At 44.9% G+C, this 23,611-nt stretch overlaps 1 protein-coding gene across 16 annotated transcripts in view; it reads left to right on the forward strand.

The window, feature by feature from the left end:
* LOC109889545 (protein-methionine sulfoxide oxidase mical3a) overlaps nt 1-23,611 on the forward strand; it is a 128,547-nt gene that overhangs the window by 67,484 nt on the left and 37,452 nt on the right. For 15 of the 16 annotated variants that reach the window (XR_004209728.1, XM_031822965.1, XM_031822976.1 and 12 more), the window contains 14 exons: nt 164-371; nt 597-713; nt 941-1,042; nt 1,963-2,118; nt 2,789-2,889; nt 5,073-5,330; nt 5,802-5,917; nt 7,272-7,398; nt 11,677-11,773; nt 12,876-13,023; nt 15,886-16,088; nt 18,026-18,144; nt 18,363-18,434; nt 18,563-18,745. Coding sequence is in view for 15 of the 16 variants with exons in the window: in XM_031822965.1 (XP_031678825.1) it covers nt 164-371; nt 597-713; nt 941-1,042; nt 1,963-2,118; nt 2,789-2,889; nt 5,073-5,330; nt 5,802-5,917; nt 7,272-7,398; nt 11,677-11,773; nt 12,876-13,023; nt 15,886-16,088; nt 18,026-18,144; nt 18,363-18,434; nt 18,563-18,745 (2,007 nt within the window). In the remaining variant the exon portion in view is untranslated. Of the gene's footprint in view, nt 1-163; nt 372-596; nt 714-940; nt 1,043-1,962; nt 2,119-2,788; nt 2,890-5,072; nt 5,331-5,801; nt 5,918-7,271; nt 7,399-11,676; nt 11,774-12,875; nt 13,024-15,885; nt 16,089-18,025; nt 18,145-18,362; nt 18,435-18,562; nt 18,746-20,300; nt 22,237-23,611 lie in introns of those variants that run through there. The other variant, XM_031822977.1, reaches the window with a different exon arrangement.

A 23,611-nucleotide genomic window follows, 5' to 3' on the forward strand; every position in this document is an offset into this window, starting at 1 on the left:
AATAGGGTAGGGCGATATCCACATTTTCATGTTGTCTATTTTCCCTTGTTAAATATTGCGATTTAAATTATATTTTGTGATTAACAGTATATCGGCAATTGAACTTTATGGTAATATCAGCCCACTCTTGTATATGAGATACGGCATGCTCCCCCCTCCATAGTGTTTGATCATCGGGGCAGGACCATGTGGCCTGCGGACGGCCATCGAGCTGGGCTTCCTGGGCGCCAAGGTGGTGCTGCTGGAGAAGAGGGATGCCTTCTCCAGGAACAATGTGCTGCACCTGTGGCCCTTCACCATCCAGGACCTCCGGGGCCTCGGGGCCAAAAAGTTCTATGGAAAGTTCTGCGCCGGAGCCATCGACCATATCAGTAAGTGGATAAGACTACGCCCATTTCCTGCGCTCCATCTTTTATCAAACGGTTGAACTGCTTTCACGTTTTGCTTTGTGATCTAATATGATCTATGAAGAGAATAGTTCTGGTGCTTGCCAGGACCATGGATCAGCTGTGACGTTGCAGTCTTTTCGGTCGTCCAAGCTAATAAATAGTTATTGTTTGACGTTCTCCTCTAATCTAGTCTGACTCTCTGTGCAGGTATCCGGCAGCTCCAGCTGATGCTGCTGAAGGTGGCCCTGCTCCTGGGCATCGAGATCCACGTCAACGCAGAGTTCAAGGGTCTCATCGAGCCCCCCGAGGACCAGGAGAACGAGAGTAAGAGATGTGTTTATGGAACTGCGTTAAGAGCCGTCACAAGACACGACTTCTCTATAGCCAGACATTAAGGGGATAAGGAAGGGCCATATGTTACTGTATGTGACAGTGCTAACTGAGTGGTCTCTATTGGAAAATATTCCCATTGCTGTCAGTGAAGTCAAGTCCTATGTTAAATAAGACACAGTTACACGTCTTGTGTATTTCCCCGTGTTGTGTTTCTGCAGGGATAGGATGGAGGGCTGAGGTCCTCCCCAGGACACACCCAGTCAACGAGTTGGAGTTTGATGTCATCATTGGGGCAGATGGGAGGAGAAACACGCTGGCAGGTAGAAAGTAACAAAGTAACAGATCTGTTTTAAAATGAGTTGTGTAAAACACTATGAGAGCTGAAGCCCTCAAAAACACAGCTGTGGTTCGTTTACGAGTCCGACCCCTCTCTCTCCCCCCCCTCCCCCCTCATCCCCCTCTCTCTCCCCCTCTCTCTCCCCCTCTCTCTCTCCCCCTATCTCTCTCCCCCTCTCTCTCTCCCCCTATCTCTCTCCCCCTATCTCTCTCCCCCTATCTCTCTCCCCCTATCTCTCTCCCCCTATCTCTCTCCCCCTATCTCTCTCCCCCTCTCTCTCGCTCTCCCCCTCTCTCTCTCTCGCTCTCCCCCTCTCTCTCTCTCGCTCTCCCCCTCTCTCTCTCTCGCTCTCCCCCCCTCTCTCTCTCTCGCTCTCCCCCTCTCGCCCCCCTCTCTCTCGCCCTCCACTTTTCCTGCTGCTTTGTTGTGCACATGTTGTGCCCTCCTTCACTCCATCCATCTTTAGAGAGCACTCCTCCATGGCCTCTCTCTCTGGAGCAAAGCATGAACGGGTGAATTGGCTGTCTGTTTCCTGTATGAGCTGTATGAGCTAACAGCCCTCACAACCGCTCTGGGTGCCCTGTAGTGTGTGGACTGCTGTGACCCATCTAGCCCTGAGGGAAACTGCTTCCAGTAGTCACTGCATGCAATGATCGTTCTCAGCCTGCAGTCTTACATGAGATGGTTAAAAGAATGGCTGGTTATATTGATCGAACAGACACTGATGGTGTGCATCAAAGCCTAACAGGTGCAACCTTTTTTTTGTCCTGTTCTCTTTTACGAACGTGAGTTTGTAATACAAGGCAACTGTTAACGTGGCTCATTTATTCTCTCGACGTCTGACCCCTGACTCATTCACTGTCTACATAATGAACCCTTGACCCCCGCCTCTCTCCCCTACAGGGTTCAGGAGGAAGGAGTTCCGGGGCAAGCTGGCCATCGCCATTACAGCCAACTTCATCAACAGGAACACCACAGCCGAGGCCAAGGTGGAGGAGATCAGCGGAGTGGCCTTCATCTTCAATCAGAAGTTCTTCCAGGACCTCCGGGAAGCCACGGGTCAGTTATTGCTCCATAGGGAGACGACATGTAATAACTGTCGTTATGAGATATTATAAAGGCTCATAGGTGCTTATAATAAGTTATTAAGCATTACAGCTGTAGGCTCTAAGTAGCATTTTACAGATTGTTATATATTAGGAGTGTATGGATTTAGGTGATACACATGTATTTTCTGAGAGCCTGTCAGTTCCTATCTGCATGCTTTATCCATGGGTTAGAGAGAAGTCCTCGACCCGATTGGACCAGCGTGACAAAAAAAAATTATCAGCTAAGTTGCTCTTCTGCTTAACAAATAGATATTTAAATGTTGGCTAGGCCTTCTATAAGTCAATAAATTCACCTTAGTAGCATAAAATAAATATGCTATAAGCTATGCAGAGCCGTGGCCAGGTCCATTCGGGTCCTCTCGTTTATCAGCTGTAGTTACATGGACCTGAGATCCGATAACAATCAGGTCAGGACCCGACCCCAGACCCAAGGGAAAAGTTAGAATTTTGGAGCCGCAACCACTCGGGTCCCAGGTTGGGTATTCGGGTTCATTGTCCAACATTCCTCTAACAAAGACAACTAGAGAGACTGTCAATGGAGGAGCCATAGGAGCATCCGTAGAAAATACAGTGGTTTACCAAAAAAAAATTGCAAAACTCTCTTTCTATTGATTTGATAGGAATTGACCTGGAAAACATTGTCTACTACAAGGATGACACGCACTACTTTGTCATGACTGCCAAGAAACAGAGCCTGCTGGAGAAGGGAGTCATTCTGCATGTGAGTGATCAGAGGGTGAGAGAGAGACACATGTCTGGAGATGTCTCTCTCGTACACATGCATGCACACACATTCAGAACTGTACACTCACTCAGTCACTTTCCGTCTCTGTGTGCCTGTGTTCCTGCCTAATGGCCAGACCAAGCCAAAACTGTACCAGGAACAAACCGCCAGCTCAACCACACTTAATGAGAGTTTGTGTCCCCACACTTCATAACACTGCTGTTTCCTTTGACTAGAGTGGCCAGTCACTCTAGGACGCTTTTAGGACATCAGGACCTCTTTTAGAAGTTCAGCTTTCATGTTCCAGTAAAGTTGCCGCTGTATTTCGATCTTACTTTGTGGGGGGAAAAAAGGGTTTGGTAATATTTTACAGACCCAATCAAACACTCGTTATGAAGGCATTTGAGTAATTGGGAATGCTAACCCTTTTGATAATCGGATTGACACCCGAATGTGAGTTTTAATCAGCGGTCATCGGGCCAGTACAGTAGGAGGTTGAATGGCTGAACAGGCTCTGTAGGTCCAGTGCTGGGTCTTATTCATTAGGCACCAAAGGGAAGAAAATGGACTGGAACAGGGAGGGACTACCTGAACTTGTCCAATAACAAACGCCTGTTTTCCTTTTCCGTTGCAAAAGTTTTGCTACAGTGTGCACTAATGAATCTGATCCTGATGAGTCGGGCCAGGCTGCAGGCTGAGCGGGGACATGATCAAGGGTGAAAGTAAGGCGGCCCGGTACGGCATCCCGGCAAAATAAATATTGGGGGTACACCGTACCGGCAAAACATGAGCCTATCACAATAATTAAAACTAAATGTTAAGAAAGCTGTAGGCTTTTACACCACTTTTTATCATTTCGGCAGAGGCATGAAAAATTAGAGAATGGACTTGAAAACAGGTGGTATTTCCTATGCTCCAAAATGCAATGTGGTTCGACGGGGACAATGACATTTTGCCAAGGCAGTTGTCGCGTTTACGTGCTAGTCGGAACTAAGGAACTCCGAATCGTTCTACTTGCTAACTGGTTGAACACGGCACAGCTACAACCAGTTAAAATGTTGAGAAATGTCAGAGTTCTGACTAGCACATGAACGTGGCAAAAGTTGACACCGAGACGCGCACGGACAACAGCGGACCCATAAATCCTGGCCCGATGACACTTTGTGGTGTTTTCTGTAACAGATGTCTCTTTCTATTCATCACTCTGTTCGGAGGCTGGAATATGATGCCGCTAGATGAACGGGAGCAGGTGGCTTAGTAAAGGAGAACGTTGAAGTTATTGTTTGACAATCAGATGACAACATCATGACCGGTTGTGTTTATGCCACAATAAAAGGTCATACACATTAGAAGTTACATGACAAATCTTTACCGACTAGGCCCACATATATCCTATTGAAGGAATAGGGGTTCTATATGTCATTCCGTGATTAGGACCATAACAAACCGGTGACTTTTCAGTGGTGTGACGTACCGGTATGTATCCTAGCCCATAGATAAGTTTCAAAGACGATTTGCTTCCAGTCATGGTCCTTTCATATCAATGGAAATCACTCCATAGTCCCTTTTTTTTAATGCACCATTTAAATAAATGGGGGGGGGGGATTGGCAGGCAGCGTTGGCAGGCAGGGGTGCGGTGGGTCGGGTCCACACTGTTCCTCCTAGCACCGTGAAATAGTGTGTCACTCTCTCAGATCTTCCAAATGCTCCACCCTTCACCTCCCCTCCACCCATCCGGCTCACCAGTCAGCCAGCCTGACACTGCCAGACCCAGCCTAGCCAGGGAAAGTCAAAGGAAAAGAATGTGCCTCTTACCGGTCTCTTTCAAAGAACAGTCCATTTAGAGCTTGCCTTCATTTGATGCGACATATCGTACACAGTAAAGTATAATTGACTATGGGGGTGTTTAGATTTTTATATTGGGAATTAAAATACTTGTTTTTGGAGACATTGCAAACGGGCCAAAAGTGATTCAATTCAATATAACTTTCGAATGTTATTGACTTGATTCGGAATCAAAGTTCTGCTTTGGTGGTGCAGGCTAACCTGTGGAAAATATCTTCTCCTCCAAATACCACTGCGTGGATGTCATGCCTCATTCTCTGTGCGTGACAGTCTCTTATTAGTGTCTCTCCCTTCCTCTCGTCATCTGAGCCGTCTTCACTTCTTCATGTCTCCAGGATTATGCGGACACAGAGATGCTGCTTTCCAGGGCTAACGTGGACCAGGCAGCTCTGCTATCTTACGCCCGTGAGGCCGCAGACTTCTCCACCAACCACCAGCTGCCCACGCTGGACTTTGCCATCAACCACTACGGCCAGCCCGACGTGGCCATGTTCGACTTCACCTGCATGTACGCCTCTGAGAACGCGGCGCTGGTACGCCAACGCAACGGGCGCCAGCTACTGGTGTCTCTGGTGGGGGACAGTCTACTGGAGGTGAGGGGGGGGGGGCGGGGGGTCTACCGGGTGGAGGGTGTTTCAGTCTCACTAAGAAAGTATATTCTCAGTCACTGTGGATAAGGTAGAGTCTGACTGGCTCATTTATTTACAATAAATGAGAAAGGGAGTGAAAATCAGCGTGACCAAGAGTGTGGGAAAAATGTCAGTGAATTTAGAGAGCGATTTCAGTATTGACGTTTGCTTGCTTGAAACAGACACTTTAATATATAAAACGTAACGTGTGTGTGTGTGTGTGTGTGTGTGTGTGTGTGTATACTGTATACAGTACCAGTCAAAGGTTTGGACACACCTACTCATTCCAGGGTTTTTCTTTATTTGTACTATTGTCTACATTGTAGAATAATAGTGAAGACATCAAAACTATGAAATAACACATATGGAATCATGTAGAAACCAAAAACGTGTATGCGTACTTCACCATGTTACTGTGTTTGTCCCTCTCTCCAGCCCTTCTGGCCCATGGGCACTGGTATAGCCCGGGGTTTCCTGGCAGCCATGGACTCCGGCTGGATGGTGAAGAGCTGGGCCCAGGGAAACACATCTCTGGACGTGCTGGCTGAGAGGTGAGGGAGGGGACACGTTATAACACACACATTATACTCCCACGTCATACTTCAACTCACACACATACTATACACACATGCTCACAGTCGCATACATGCGCGCGCACACACATACACACACACACACACACACACACACACACACACACACACACATACATACTTTTGTAAGCCTAACACTGTAAGATTTTATTTTATAACTTAGCTAGCCATGTTGGCAATATAATAATAAGCTTTCAAATGATTCCCCTCTCTCTTTCACTCTCTCATATTAATATATACGGTACCGGTGAAAAAAGGGGATTTCTAAATGTTTTACTATTTTCTACATAGTAGAATAATAGTGCTGACATCAAAACTATGAAATAACACATGGAATCATGTAGTAAACAAAAAAGTGTTAACCAAATCAGTCTGAAGGAGTTCCCACATATGCTGAGCACTTGTTGGCTGCTTTTCCTTCACTGCGGTCCAACTCATCTCAATTGGGTTGAGGTCAGGTGATTGTGGAGGCCAGGTCATCTGATGCAGCACTCCATCACTCTTCTTGGTCAAATAGCCCTTACACAGCCTGGAGGTGTGTTTTGGGTCATTGTCCTGTTGGGGAAAAAAAAATATTCCCACTAAGTGCAAAACAGATAGGATGGCGTATTGCTTTCGTAGCCATGCTGGTTAAGTGTGCCTTGAATTCTAAATTAAATCACAGGCCGTGTCACCAGCAATACACATGGTGGGAACCACACATGCAGAGATCATCCGTTCACCTACTCTGCGTCTCACAAAGACACGGCGGTTGGAACCAAAAACCAAAAAGGACATATTTCCAACAATCTAATATCCATTGCTCGTGTTTCTTGGCCGAAGTAAATCTCTTATTCTTATTGGTGTCCTTTAGTAGTGGTTCCTTTATAGCAATTGGACCATGAAGGCCTGATTCACACAGTCTCCTCTGAACAGTTGATGTTGAGATGTGTCTGTTACTTGAACTCTGTGAAGCTTTTATTGGGGCTGCAATCTAGAAAATGTAGAAAATAGTTAAAGAAATAAAGAAAAACCCTTGAAGGTGTGTCAACTTTTGACGGGTTACTGTGAATATAACGGCGTGTGTGTGAGTGAGATATATATATATATATATATATATATATACATACATACATACTCCGTTATCTCTGAGTGCTCTACCAGGAAAAGCGTCTGCATTAGGCTCCACTGTCAGCCCCTCCCCTATTAATGTACTACTAATAGAATAAGAGCTTTTGGAGCTCTGAATGGAATGTGTTGAATCGTCTGTTCTTCTCCCATGTGCCTTTTCTATAATTCAATTATCATGGTTTCCCCTTTTTTCTTTTTTTAGGGAGAGCATATATCGCTTGCTGCCTCAGACAACGCCAGAGAACATCAATAAGAATTTCAGTCACTACAGTGTGGACCCCACCACCCGCTACCCTAATATTAGTCTCCACTTCCTCAGGCCCAACCAGGTAGGGTATACACTGAGAACATATGACTGTATGACTATGATTGGAGCATGATGTAGTGAATAGAGGTCGACCGATTATGATTTTTCAACGCCGATACCGATTACTTGGCCAATTTTTATATGCAGTTGAAGTCTGAAGTTTACATACACCTTAGCCAAATAAATTTAAACTCAGTTTCACAATTCCTGACATTTAATCCTAGTAAAAATTCTGTCTTAGGTCTGTTAGGATCACAACTTTTTTTTCACAAGTAGAATAATAGTAGAGTGATTTATTTCAGCTTTTATTTCTTTCATCACATTCCCAGTGGGTCAGAAGTTTTACATACACTCAATTAGTATTTGGTAGCATTGCCTTTAAATTGTTTAACTTGGGTCAAACGTTTCAGGTAGCCTTCCACAAGCCTCCCACAATAAGTTGAGTGAATTTTGTCCCATTCCTCATGACAGAGCTGGTGTAACAGAGTCAGGTTTTTAGGCCTCCTTGCTCGCACGCACTTTTTCAGTTCTGCCCACAAATTGTCTATAGAATTGAGGTCAGGGCTTTGTGACGGCCACTCCAATACCTTGACTTTGTTGTCATTAAGCCATTTTGCCACAACTTTGGAATTAGGCTTGGGGTCATTGTCTATTTGGAAGACCCATTTGTGACCAAGCTTTAACTTGGCTGATGTCTTGAGATGTTGCTTCAATATATCCATTTAATTTCCCCTCCTCGTGATGCCTTCTATTTTGTGAAGTGCACCAGTCCCTCCTGCAGCAATGCACCCCCACAACATGATGCTTCCACCCCTGCGCTTTACGGTTGGGATGGTGTTCTTCGGCTTGCAAGATTCCCCTTTTTCCTTCAAACATAATGATGGACATTACTGCCAAACAGTTCTATATTTGTTTCATCAGACCAGAGGACATTTCTCCAAAAAGTACTATGTTTGTCCCCATGTGCAGTTTGCAAACCGTAGTCTGGCTTTTTTATGGTGGTTTTGGAGCAGTGGCTTCTTCCTTACTGAGCGGACTTTCAGGTTATGTCGATATAGGCCTCGTTTTACTGTGGATCAAATCAAATCAAATCAAATCAAATTTATTTATATAGCCCTTCGTACATCAGCTGATATCTCAAAGTGCTGTACAGAAACCCAGCCTAAAACCCCAAACAGCAAGCAATGCAGGTGGAGAAGCACAGTGGCTAGGAAAAACTCCCTAGAAAGGCCAATACCTAGGAAGAAACCTAGAGAGGAACCAGGCTATGTGGGGTGGCCAGTCCTCTTCTGGCTGTGCCGGGTGGAGATTATAACAGAACATGGTCAAGATGTTCAATGTTCATAAATGACCAGCATGGTCGAATAATAATAAGGCAGAACAGTTGAAACTAGAGCAGCAGCACAGTCAGGTGGAAGTTGAAACTGGAGCAGCAGCATGGCCAGGTAGACTGGGGACAGCAAGGAGTCATCATGTCAGGTAGTCCTGGGGCATGGTCCTAGGGCTCAGGTCAGTTGAAACTGGAACAGCAGCATGGCCAGGTGGACTGGGGACAGCAAGGAGTCATCATGTCAGGTAGTCCTGGGGCATGGTCCTAGGGCTCAGGTCCTCCGAGAGAGAGAAAGAAAGAGAGAAGGAGAGAATTAGAGAACGCACACTTAGATTCACACAGGACACCGAATAGGACAGGAGAAGTACTCCAGATATAACAAACTGACCCCAGCCCCCCGACACATAAACTACTGCAGCATAAATACTGGAGGCTGAGACAGGAGGGGTCAGGAGACACTGTGGCCCCATCCGAGGACACCCCCGGACAGGGCCAAACAGGAAGGATATAACCCCACCCACTTTGCCAAAGCACAGCCCCCACACCACTAGAGGGATATCTTCAACCACCAACTTACCATCCTGAGACAAGGCTGAGTATAGCCCACAAAGATCTCCGCCACGGCACAACCCAAGGGGGGGGGGCGCCAACCCAGACAGGATGACCACAACAGTGAATCAACCCACTCAGGTGACGCACCCCCTCCAGGGACAGCATGAGAGAGCCCCAGCAAGCCAGTGACTGCAAGCCCCAGCAAGCCAGTGGATATAGATACTTTTGTACCTGTTTCCTCCAGCAACTTCCAAAGGTCCTTTGCTGCTGTTCTGGGATTGATTTGCACTTTTCGCACCAAAGTACATTAATTTCTAGGAGACAGAAGGTGTCTCCTTCCTGAGCGGTATGATGGCTGCGTGGTCCCATGGTGTTTATACTTGCGTACTATTGTTTGTACAGATGGACGTATTATCTTCAGGCGTTTGGAAATTACTCCCAAGGTTGAACCAGACTTGTGGAGGTCTACATTTTCTTTCTGAGGTCTTGGCTGATTTCTTTTGACTTCCCCATGATGTCAAGCAAAGATGCACTGAGTTTGAAGGTAGGCCTTGAAATACATCCACAGGTACACCTCCAATTGACTCAAATGATGTCAATTAGCCTATCAGAAGCTTCTAAAGCCATGACCTAATTTTCTTGAATTTTCCAAGCTGTTTAAAGGCACAGTCAACTTAGTGTATGTAAACCTTTGACCCACTGGAATTGTGATACAGTGAATTATAAGTGAAATAATCTGTATGAAAACAATTGTTGGAGAAATTACTTGTGTCATGCACAAAGTAGCTGTCCTTAACGACTTGCCAAAACTATAGTTTGTTAACAAGAAATTTGTGGAGTGGTTGAAAAATGAGTTTTAATGACTCCAATGTATGTAAACTTCTGACTTCAACTGTATTTGTAATAATGACAATTACAACAATACTAAATGAACAATTAACACTTTTATTTGAACTTAATATATTACATCAAATCTATTTAGTCTCAAATAAATAATGAAACATGTTCAATGTGGTTTAAATATTGCAAAAACAAAGTGTTGGAGAAGAAAGTAGAAGTGCAGTATGTGCCATGTAAGAAAGCTAACGTTTAAGTTCCTTGCTCAGAACATGAGAACATATGAAAGCTGGTGATTCAATATTCCAGTTCTTCAATATTCCCAATAAAATATTGACGCGTCTATTGACTATTAGATGTTCTTATAGGCACTTTAATATTGCCAGCCTAATCTTGGGTGTTGATGGGCTTGAAGTCATAAACAGCGCTGTACTTCAAGCATTGCTAAGAGCTTCTGGCAAACGCAGGAAAGTGCTGTTTGAATGAATGCTTACGAGCCTGCTGCTGCCTACCACCGCTCAGACTGCTCTATCAAATGTCAAATCATAGGCTTAATTATAATATAATAAACACAGAAGTATGAGCCTTTGGTCATTAATAGTTTCCGGATTTGACCATATCATTTCGAAAATAAAACGTTTATTCTTTCAGTGAAATATGGAACCGTTCCGTATTTTATCGAACGGGTGGCAACCCTAAGCCTAAATATTGCTGTTGCCTTGCACAACCTTCAATGTTATGTCATAATTATGTAGAATTCTGGAAAATTAGTTCACAGTTGGCAACGAGCCAGGCGGTCCAAACTGTTGCATATACCCTGACTCTGCTTGCACTAAACGCAAGGGAAGTGACACATTTTCCGTAGTTAATATTGCCTGCTAACATTCATTTCTTTGAACTAAAATTGATTTTAAGAAAGACATTGATGTTTATGGTTGGGTACATTTGTGCAACGATTGTGCTTTTTTCTGTAATGTGCTTTTGTTAAATCATCACCCTTTTGGCGAAGTTGATATAGGCTGTGATTCGATGATAAATTAACAGGCACTGCATTGATTATTTGCAACGTAGGACAAGCTAGTTAACCTAGTAATATCATCAACCATGTGTAGTTAACTAGTGATTATGTGAAGATTGATTGTTTTTTGTAAGATAAGTATAATGCTAGCTAGCAACTTACCATGGCTCTTTTCAGCCACAAGTTCCTTTTGACACTGCACTCGCGTAACTGGTGGTCAGCCTGTCACGCAGTTTCCTCGTGGATTGCAATGTAATCGGCCATAATCGGCGTCCAAAAAGGCAGATTTCCGATTGTTATGAAAATATGAAATTGGCCATGCCAATTAATCGGTCAACCTCTAGTACTGAAGTACCCATACTTTTCTGTGCATGATATCCCATTTGAGGTGGGCCAGGAGTTTATCTTGACCACCTGACCTGACCAGGGATACTCCGGCCTAGGTTGTAACTAAGAACCAGAGTTTTTTCCCGGCTCAGATATGTGACCTGGTAAAAAACCCTGGCCCTATCTTCCAATGTGAAATCCTAATGGTATGTTGCCCCCTCCCCCACTGTTTTCAGGTACGACACCTCATAGACACAGGGGATTCAAGTAGGGAAATGCTTATCGAAATGGAGAATGTAGTCAACTCGTCAACACCCAAGCTCACCCGAAATGGTGAGTAGTGTTTGCATGTAGTAGTGTTAGACTGGGGTTCACCTTCCGAGGTCCTGAATGCTCTGGAGCAGGTTTTAATCAAGGATCTCTGTACTTTGCTCCATTCATCTTTCCCCCGATCCTGACCAGTCTCCCAGTTCCTGCCGCTGAAATACATCCCCACAGCATGATGCTGCCACCACCATGCTTCACCGTAGGGATGGTGTCAGGTTTCCTCCAGATGTGACACTTGGCATTCAGGCCAAAGAGTTCAATTTTGGTTTCATCAGACCAGAGATTCTTGTTTCTCATGGTCTGAGAGTCTTTAGGTGCCTTTTGACAAACTCCAAGCAGGCTTTCATGTGCCTTTTACTGAGCAGTGGCTTCCGTCTGGCCACTCTACCATAAAGGCCTGATTGGTGGAGTGCTGCAGAGATGGTTGTCCTTCTGGAATGTTCTCCCATCTCCACAGAGGAACTCAAGATATCTGTCAGAGTGACCATCGGGTTCTTGTCACCTCCCTGACCAAGGCCCTTCTCCCTCGATTGCTCAGTTTGTCCGGGCGGCCAACTCTAGGAAGAGTCTTGGTGGTTCCAAACTTCTTCCTTTTATAATGGAGGCCACTGTGTTTTTTGGGACCTACAATGCTGCAGACATTGTTTGGTACCCTTCCCCAGATCTGTGCATTGACACAATCCTGTCAACTGTGGGACTTTATATAGACAGGTGTGTTACTTTACAAATCATGTTCAATCAATTGAATTTACCACAGCTGGACACCAATGAAGTTGTAGAAACATCTCAAGGATGATCAATGGAAACAGGGTGCATCAAAGCAAAGGGTCTGAATACTTGTGTAAATGAGGTATTTCTGTTTTTTAATTTTGAATCATTTTAATTTTCAAAAATGTCTAAAAACCCGTTTTCGCTTTGTCATTATGCAGTATTGTGTGTAGATTGACAAGGAATGTATTTGATTGTATCCATTTTAGAATAAGGCTGTAATGTAACAAAATGTGGGAAAAGTCGTGGGGCCTGAAAACATTCCCAATGCACTGCATGTATGACAATGATCTCCAATAACCAAAAGTGGTCTAAAAATCCTCTGCTCTTCCCCTCCCAGAATCCATAGCTCGCTCCAGCAAGCTGCTAAACTGGTGTCAGAGGCAGACGGAGGGCTACAGAAAAGTCAGTGTGACTGATCTCACCATGTCCTGGAAGAGTGGCATGGCCCTGTGTGCCCTCATCCACCGCTACAGACCTGACCTCATGTGAGTCACATATACACATCTGGATTAAAGGTCGACCGATTAATCGGAATGGCCGATTAATTAGGGCCGTTTTCATAACAATCTGAAATCGGTATAAAAAAATAAAAAATAAATGTCAGTTAAAAACACATTCTTATTTTCAATGACGGCCTAGGAATGGTGGGTAAACTACCTTGTTCATTGGCAGAACGACAGATTTTCACCTTGTCAGCTCGGGGGTTTCAATCTTGCAACATCACAGTTAACTAGTCCACTGCAATAACGACCTGCCTCTCTCCCTCGTTGCACTCCACAAGGAGACTGCCTGTTACGCGAATGCAGTAAGCCAAGTTAAGTTGCTAGCTAGCATTAAACTTATCTTATAAAAAACAATCAATCATAATCACTAGTTAACTACACATGGTTGATGATATTACTAGATATTATCTAGCGTGTCCTGCATTGCATATAATCTGACTGAGCATACAAGTATCTGACTGAGCAGTGGTAGGCAGAAGCAGACGCGTAAAGATTAATTCAAACAGCACTTTCGTGCGTTTTGCCAGCAGCTCTTCGTTTTGCGTCTGTTTATGACTTCAAGCCTATCAACTCCCGAGATGAGGCTGGTGTAACCGAAGTGAAATGGCTAGCGCGCGCTAACTAGAGGGATGGAAGCTATACTGTTACACTGGCAATACTAAAGTGCCTATAAGAACATCCAATAGTCAAAGGTTAATGAAATACAAATGGTATAGAGGGAAATAGTCCTATAATTCCTATAATAACTACAACCTAAAACTTCTTACCTGGGAATATTGAAGACTGTTAAAAGGAACCACCAGCTTTCATATGTTCTCATGTTCTGAGCAAGGAACTGAAACGTTAGCTTTCTTACATAGCACATATTGCACTTTTACTTTCTTCTCTAACACTCTGTTTTTGCATTATTTAAACCAAATTGAACATGTTTCATTATTTACTTGAGGCTAAATTGATTTTATTGATGTATTATATTAAGTTAAAATAAGTGTTCATTCAGTATTGTTGTAATTGTCATTATTACAAAAAAAACACAAAAAATCAGTCGATTAATCGGTATTGGTCCTCCAATAATCTGTATCGGCATCGGCGTTGAAAAATCATAATCGGTCGACCTCTAATCTGGATGTTGTATTTCTGAACCTATTTCGCCTGTATTTATTATAATCCTCAATGTCTCATCTTTGAGAGCACATCAACTCCTCTCGATTTACAGCATTTCCCTCACTCAGACGACAAATGTGCAAAATTGGCGGGAGGGATGGGGGCATCTCTTTGTCGCGCGCTGTGCTCAAGTTTATAATGGCTGTCAGTCAAAACCCACACAGCGCTGTTAAACGGAGAACCTGAGCTCTGATATCATGTATAGCATTTTACTGTACAGCCACTGCGTTCCAATTTAGGCGATTTACCAATGACGAAATCTGCCAATTTCAACACATGTATACGGGATGGCGGGAAAGGGTTAAAACTGTCATGGTCCTTGGACTGGAATGTCCTATCTGCTATGTTTACGACGTTGTTTGTTAGTAGCATGTGTTATTTATCTCCTGGCTTTGGCAGTCCAGGCCTTGGTTCAGTCTGTATATCATACTAAATGACGTGACAGCTCACAGTCAAACTGCCTGATGAGTCAGGGAAAAGGGTGTATATGTGCGCACACACACACACACACACACACACACACACACACACACACACACACACACACACACACACACACACACACACACACACACACACACACACACAGCAGAGACTGACACATTGTCTAACGAGGGGTGAGATGGGGTTGTTACCCTCTCCTGGCTCCACAGCAATTAGCATTATAACCCATTTGTCTTCTGACTGACCTTACCACGCGGTTGTTCTCCTCTGCTGGCTTTCATAGTCCAGATGATGGTGGGAGGATGATCGGGGGCTGCATGGATGGGGAAATATGCTCTCAGAATCACTCCCAGACAACTGTGACTGGTTCCCACTTCCCATCACTAATGCTGCAGCACTAAACATACAAAGAAGGGGGGTAACATGCTAATGGTTTTAAATTGGTTATATAGATAAAGGTGAGGTTGTATACAGATGTTTCAAGTATGCTAAATGGTTTTATTTTATTTTCATATGCAATGTTATCACCCACAACAATTGACATCCACATCATGCGTGGATGTCAATTGAAGATGTTCAAAACAGTAAGGACATTCTTAATTATTACTAATACCCCCGCCCTCAGAACAGCCTTCATTTGTCGGGGCATGGACTACAAGATGTCAAAAGCGTTCCACAAGGATGCTGTCGAGTCATCTGGATGTCCTTTGGGTGGTGGACCATGAAAAACCCAGCAGCGTTGCAGTTCTTGACACAAACCGGTGCGGCCCTGGCACCTACTACCAAATCCAAATCAAATCCAAATCAAATCAAATGTATTTATATAGCCCTTCGTACATCAGCTGATTTGTACCACACCCCGTTCAAAGGCTCTTAAAACTTGTGTCTTGTACATTCAGCCTCTGAATGGCACATGTCTCAAGGCTTATTAGAAATCCTTCTTTAACTTGTCTCCTCCCCTTCATCTACACTGATTTGAAGTGGATTTAACAAGTGACATCAATAAAGGATCATAGCGTTCAGCTGTATTCACCTGGTCAGTCTATATCATGGAAAGAGCAGGTGTTCATAACGTTTTGTACACTCAGTGTATAAAGATTATACCACCACATCCTGCTTTGTGTGTTTGTCATGTTTATTGGGGAAAGTCAAGTGATGTTTACATTCACAGTGCTGATGGTTGTGTTGACTCCCATTTTGACTCCAGGTATTTTCCTGACTCTCTCTGCCCCACAGTGACTTTGACTCCCTGGATGAGCGGGACCAGCAGAAGAACAATCAGCTGGGCTTTGACGTGGCCGAGAGGGAGTTTGGCATCTCACCTTGCATGACGGGCAAGGAGATGTCCCAGGTGGCGGAGCCTGACAAGCTCTCCATGGTCATGTACCTCAGCCAGTTCTACGAGATGTTCAAGGACACAGTGCCCCCTGGGGCCGGAGGTAAGTACTGTATTTGGCTCGTTTTGTAACTTTGTTTTTTGGGGTGCAGGTTGAATGAAATGTTATAGCCGACGTGAGTAAGACCTTTAAACAGTTTAACATTCACAAGTCGGGATTTCCAGGAAGCATACTCGGAGCATGCGCTGAACAGCTGGCAAGAGTCTTCACTGACATTATAAACCTCTCCCTGACCCAGTCTGTAATACTTACATGTTTCAAGCAGACCACCAGAGTCCCTGTGCCCAAGAATGCCGAGGTAACCTGCCTAAATGACTATTGCCCCCGTAGCACTCACATCTGTATCCATAAAATGCTATTTTTTTAAATTATTAAAAAAAACTTTTACCTCCCTTTTTTTCTCCCCAATTTTGTAGTATCCAATTGGTAGTTACAGTCTTGTCCTCTACCTACTCAGGAGAGGCAAAGGTCGAGAGCCGCGCGTCCTCCAAAACACAACCCAACCAGGCCGCACTGCTTCTTGACACAATGCCCGCTTAACCCGGAAGCCAGCCCCACCAATGTGTTGGAGGTAACACCGTGCACCTGGCGACCGTGGCAGTGTGCATTGCGCCCGGCCTGCCACAGGAGTCGCTAGTGCGCATTGGGACAAGGACATCCCTGCTGGCCGAACCCTCCCCTAACCCGGACGACGCTGTGCCAATTGTGTGCCGCCCCATGGGTCTCCCGGGCGCAGCCGGCTGCGACAGAGCCTGGACTCAAATCCAGAATCTCTAGTGGCACAGCTAGCACTGCACTGCGATTATGAAATTCTTTGAAAGTCTGGTCATGACACACATGAACTCCATCATCCCAGACACCCTGGACCCACTCCAATTCACATACCGCCCCAAAAGATCCACAGATGACGCAATCTCTATAGCACTCCACACTGCCCTCTCCTACTTAGACAAAAGGAACGTGAGAATGCTGTTCATTTACTACAGTGCAGCATTCAACACCATAGTGTCCTTGAAGCTCATCACTAAGCTAAGGACCCTGGGACTAAACACCTCCCTCTGCAACTGGATCCTGGACTTCCTGACAGGCCGCCCCCAGGTGGTAAGGATAGGCAACAACACATCTGCCATGCTGACCCACAACACGGGGTCCCATCAGAGGTGCGTGCTTAGTCCCCTCCTGTACACCCTGTTCACCCACGACTGTGTGGCCGTGCACGACCCCAACACCATCCTAAAGTTTGCTGATGACGCGACAGTGGTAGGCCTGATCACCAACGACAGTGATACAGTGTATACGGAGGAGGTCAGAGACCTGGCAGTGTGGTGCCAGGACAACAACCTCTCCCTCAACGTCAGTAAGACAAAGGAGCTGATCAGGAAACAGAGGGCAGAGCACAGCCCCATACCTCACGGCTAGCAGTACAAATTCTCTAACTCTGGAACCAACAGGACCCTGAACAGCTTCTACCCCAAGCCACACTGGACTCTACCCCCACACTCACATACTTACGCTGACACCCCAACACACACACACGCACAAGTCCTGTGTGGCTCAGTTGGTTGAGCAGTTTGAAAAAATCTGAAAATATGTCTGCACTCACTACTGTAAGTCGCTCTGGATAAGAGCGTCTGCTAAATGACGTAAATGTAAACGTAACATGCATACATATTTTCTGCTACCTATATATAGTTATTTTATTTGATAACTATTTGTATATGTTGTTATAATGTTTTAACTCTGCATTGTTGGAAAAGAGCACCTAAGTAAGCATTTTACTGTTAATCTACACCCGTTGTCTACGAAGTATGTGACAAAAAAGAAGACTTTGATTCGATGTTCATTCGGCACCAAACAGACTGTACTGGGGAGTGTCCTACCTGAACTTGTCCAATGAGAAATACTTGTTTAAATTAGTGTGCCCTATTGAATGTGACCCTGGTGTACGGCCTTACATTCTCTGTCTGTTACATTTTCAGGGGACCAGAACATGAGCCCTGAGGAGAAGGCTGCATTGATCAACAGTACAAAGTCCCCCATCTCCTTCCTCAGCAAGCTGGGCCAGAGCATCGCTATCTCACGGAAGCGTAACCCCAAGGTCAGGACTCAAATCAATCAATCAAATGGATTTCATAAAGCCCTTTTTACATCAGCAGTAGGAAAAGCACAGTGGCCAGGACTCATAGCCCATTACATCAATGTCAGCAGTCTCATTCCCTTTAACACAGATTACTGTGTTTCTGTCACGTTTTAATGCTAATGTAGGAATCAGTAGGTGTCTGCCTGAAATAACCAGTGACATCATGTGATCGACAGGACAAAAAGGAGAAGGAGGTGGATGGTTTGGGGAAGAGGAGGAAGACCAGCCAGGCTGACCACTCTGAAGACGTGGGTAACACTTTCAAGGGTTCAAACTCAGACGCTGAACTCTACTTCGGAGCTTTGCAAACTGAGAGAAACTGTCACGTAAACTTTATTCTCCGACTGGTCTCTTCCTGTCCATGTGTTTGTAACAGGAAGAGGTTTTGAGGGGTAACCGTGACGACAGGCCATCTAACAGTACTGCTCTGACAGAAAGGAAGATGAAGGAAGAGTCAGCAGCTCTAGGGAACCACAACAAAGTCAAGTCCATGGCCACCCAGCTCCTCGCCAAGTTTGAGGAGAACGCCCCCGCTGAATCCAAGGGCCTCAAAAGACAGGTATGGAGAGACTCCTATGTGTCTGGTGGGTGTAAGGGGTAGTCTTGCTTGCCTGGATGTGGGAAGAGACGACAGTGAACTGTTTTAAACATGAGAACTGTTGCTTGGGATCTGGCCTTCCTGGATGGTAGATCACATGGTGACGGCTCTGTTTGCACACAGTGTTGTGTTTGTCAAATAGTAAATATGCAGATCTATTTCATCTCACGGCGTCTAACATGACTAATAGTCTCGTGATGCCGAGTGTGTAGGAGCACTGTACAACTGTATTATTGTGTTGAACACCAGGGCCTGTATAAAGAAGGCTTCTCAGGGTAGGAATGCTGATCTAGGATCAGTTTCCCTTTTTTAGGTCATGAATAATTCTGATATAAAGATGGATCAGCACTCCTACTATGAGAGACGCTTTGTGAATACGGGGCCCAGAATGCTAATATTAACGTGTCCCAGGCCTGGCAGGATATTGTTCCGTGGTAACAGAAGTGCTGATTGTGCTGACTGGCTTGCTCCTCCAGGACTAGGTCGTGAATGGGGTTTACAGAGCCAGTCTAAGACCTGATCCTGGGTCAGTCACCCTGAGAGGCCCACACTGCTGGCCTGGAGCAGTGGGAAGGCTATGTGGGTTAGTGGAACACAAGCCACTATTGTTGACATAGAAAGACACAGGCAGCATTCCAGAGTGTTGCCATTCCACAATGCCTGCTTGGGCTGTGCGTTTTGCAATCGCTACAACTGCTAAGATCGCTGATACTGAGGACCACTTGGTTCATGTAAATTGAATAGATGAAACGTTAGAAGTGAATAGCATGGCCCAGGTCAAGTGGTGTGCCGAGTGAACAAGCTTTGTGCCGAACGTTTGAAAGATCTCTCTTTTGGTCACATATTTGTACAATGTAAAATATGATTGATTCACCAGTCTTTAGTTGTCATCTTTCCTAATGGTATAATAACCAGCTACAAATGGCCCATTGAAAGACGATGTACATGTTGTTTAATAGGAGCTAAGCCCTACTTACGATGAGTCCCACTGGTGGTAATATCACATTGTATTCTGCTGCTGCTGTGTTGAATTGAATTGTGTCTGTTCCACCAGAATGGCTGAAAGATGAGCCTGTGTGTGTGTGTTTCCAACCAGTGGGCTTCACTTTTTCACCCCATCTTTGACCCTTCTGCTCTTTGCATGAAATACTGATAATGTATTTGCCACAGTGTCCATATTACAGTTCTTAATTCTGTAGTCAATTATAAGCCTAAGATGGGTCCAGCTGGTACAATAATCATGCATGTCATGTTGTAGTCATATTACGTTACACACAGGCAGCATGCTATTCTTATGACAAACTCCATTTCCTTTTGAGTCTTTTTCTCCCAGTTACATTTTTTTCCAACCAGCATGTCTCCCCGTGATTCACTTCCCTCTCTCTATGTTTCCTCTCTTCCAACATCTCCTCTCCTCCCACCATGGATCATGACCGTGACTCATGGGGAAATTGCTCACCGTGTCCTGGTCTGTTATTGACCATTTTGGCTGTCACTCATCTTCCACTGGTCAAAGGGGGATTCTCTGCCCAGTTTGGGTGTCGTCCTGGCGCTGCCCCCTCCCCCTGCCTCCCTGGGCCCCCCCAGGGAGCCTGTCCGCCTAGCTCCGGTCCCTGCATGGAGACAGGTAAAGGGTGGACTCCTCACCTCCCTCCCCTTGACCCTAGTCTAACCCCTAAGCAACCTTGCCTCTGCTGTGTTTGACAGTTGTATAGCTTTGTGTCCAGATTGTAGCTTACTAACTGTTATTGATCATAGACATAGCACGTCTTGTTTTCTGTAGACTTTGGAGTGGTGAAACCAGTAGTTTCGATTTTGTTAATGACAACCACAAGAAAAGGTCAGAGTACGTGTTCTAAAACTTCTGGATCTGATAGTTTTGTGTGTATTGCCAGAATAAGCAGCTGTGCGTGCGTGGGTGCCGTCCGTTGACTTTTCGGCCCAGACGGTGTGTGACGTGACGGTCGTGTTTTCTCTTGTCCCGTGTGGATTGTCCCTCTCCATCTTCTCCATCTCCCCTGTCCCGATCTCTTTCTCTCCCCTGTTTTCTCTTGTCTCGTGTGGATTATCCTTCTCCCTCTCCCCTCTCGGACTCCCTCCGTATTGTCTCAGAAACGCACCCAGCAGCAGGAGCAGCTCAGCTTCCGCTATAAGGAGACGGTCAAGTGTCAGACCCTACCTATCAGAGGGGAGCAGGTACTGCTGGCCTGGCTGACGCTGTAGTAGTCCATGCCTAGTAGGCCATCTCCCCTCTCCAGCTAACCATGCTATCAGTGCTAGCTACTAGCTAGCCTAGCATCTCATGCCTTCATAGACAGACATGCTTTCACTTTAGATGAGCTCAGTTAGCTTAATTGTGCTAATAATCAAAGATGTAGCTTAGTTAGCTAATCATTGTAGCTTCTTTGTCGTTTCTGTGTAGTTATTTTTAAATGATAGATGCAGAGTCTAATAGTTTGAGACACATGGCTAGTTCAGAGCTGTGCTTGATTGACCCTTGAAAACTAATCCTCAGTTAATTTGCTGGATATAGTCTGCAATTAAAAAATATATAGATTTTTTTTGTGGAAATATTAGTTAACACACCATTAAGCCATTAAAGGTAGACTCAGCGATTATGATGCAGAAAGTAAACAGCATAGTGGAACAGTTTCCACAACAACTAAGAGTGTTGAAGTGCGAGGCTCAACTTCTCTGGTGTTTTGGTGCCCTGCCTACCACACTGTGAACCAGACCCCCAGTGTCCGGTCTGGAGCATCACAAGCCCTTCTGGTCGGCTACTGCGTAGAGACCTAGCGGTGCCAAAAGCCCTAGTCTGCCCTAGAAAGCCTATGAAAATTGCGATCGGCAGAACAATTCATTTTTTGACTGTTGTTTTGGGCTCTAAAATGTGTTTTATTGTGATCAAGTTCGATCTCCACAGTGAATTATTTAAAAGCTTGCTATAAATTGAGATATTTAATTAACACACAGGACCACGTACAGACACAGACCAATCAAAGGCCGGCAGGCTACGAGGAGGTTCATTCACACTCTTTGTACGTGTCTCTCAGGCAGGATGAAAACGACATCGACCATGATCCTTTGCTAGTTAGGGCCACTTTCATCATGATCCTTAGCGTTTTTTTGTTGTTGTCCCATTCAGTCCCATTCAGCAATATGGCGCTTCAAATTCAAATACTTCATACGCCATCGGTAGTTTTCCATAGGAATACGTGTATGATATCTTGCATCTCGTTCATCTCAATATCTGCGGTGCTGCTCGTGGCAAAGTAATTTAGCTAAGTTTACCTTTAACATTTAGACTGAGTGGACAGTGAGAACCTTCCAATACCACATTTCCATCTCACACACTCATTTTCAGTGGTTAGTACTCCTGTTTTAGTAGCTCTTTAGACTCGCATAAGTATACTCTCACTCTCCACAGTATTTAATGCTTTCCTCCTCATGCGATTTAAAAAAATATATATTATTATAATATATTTTTTTCCCTCAACCCTCTTTTTCCCCATTCATCCACAAGGTTTTTGTGGCTGTTGAAGGGGAAAAAAATGCTTGCTCTCATGCTTGCTAACTGTATTCTAACTAGAGTTGGGAAATGTGGTTTATTCGCCATCATTTTCCACATACATCCAGTGGGTGGTCTTTGTGCGCTGTGTGTGTTCTGGTGTGTCGTTCAACAGTGTTGGCGTGAGTGTTTAGTGTAGTAGAATGCCTCTGGTAGTAATGTGAATGAGTGTGTGGGTGAGGGTAGCCCTGTAGCAGGTGATTGTTTTAGCCTAGTGGATGTGAATCACGAGTTAAATTGATATTAAAATGTAAATGTGTGTGTTGACTTCAAAAGTGAATTCAGATGAGGTAATATGATACCTTGAATGGTATCGATTTGAATGTGCGTGTTAAATGGTGGACGTCGGTGACACCAGCAAGTGATGGCCTGTCCTCCTCTCCTCACTCAAGCCAAGAAGCGGTACAGAGTGGTGTTCGGGCTCACGGAGCTGCCCTAAGAAAACCATTCTGCTTTCCTCCACCTCCTCGCTCTCTCTCCACTCACAGGTGACCAGTCTGTGCCCTACCAGACCAGACATACTCCCCTGTCCTCTTCCTTGTCGATCCAATACCTTTCCTCTCAGGTCTTACCTTTGTATAAGTTCTCCAAATGTGCTGTCAAAGTAGAAAGCTTGACTCTTCCTCCCCTTCCTCTTAGACAACTTCCAATCTAACTAAAATAAACTATCTAGTCTTAGTTTACATTCTTCTCGTCAGTGGGTTGCTTTTTGTTAACTTTAAGAGGGTTTGCTTATGTTGTGGCTGACCAGTGTGTAGATTGGGGCCTTGTTGCCATACTTTCTGCAGTGGAAGATCTGATACTGTATATAGCATGCTGCGGTTTGCTTATGAAGGCCTAGATCGGAGAAATATGGTCTTAGCTCTCAGTGTGTGTCTGTGTGTGTGTGTGTGTCTGTGTGTGTGTCCTTAAGCACTGTGATAGAGAAGGTTTGGAGGAGGAAGGGACCACACAGGACCAGACACCTCAAGCTCACCGGGTAACAACCATGGTTGCATGGACCTGCTGTAATCAATACTAACCATTGGGGAACGAACAACCCAGACAGAGTGTGTGTGACTGGATGTCTCTACGGATTGTGTGGGGGAGAACGGAAGGAATTATTGTGAGCAGACTATAATGGTTGGCACGAACAACAATCAAAGGGTTAAGCAGGTGATGACTTGTGCCATTTCAGGGCTAGTTTAATTTGGGCACGGTTGTTGTTTGTTTTCTTGTACCATAGCAGTGCTTCCATGCTAACTCGTATACAGTATGAA

The sequence above is a fragment of the Oncorhynchus kisutch genome, linkage group LG4, assembly GCF_002021735.2.
Source record: "Oncorhynchus kisutch isolate 150728-3 linkage group LG4, Okis_V2, whole genome shotgun sequence".
NCBI lineage: Eukaryota > Metazoa > Chordata > Actinopteri > Salmoniformes > Salmonidae > Oncorhynchus > Oncorhynchus kisutch.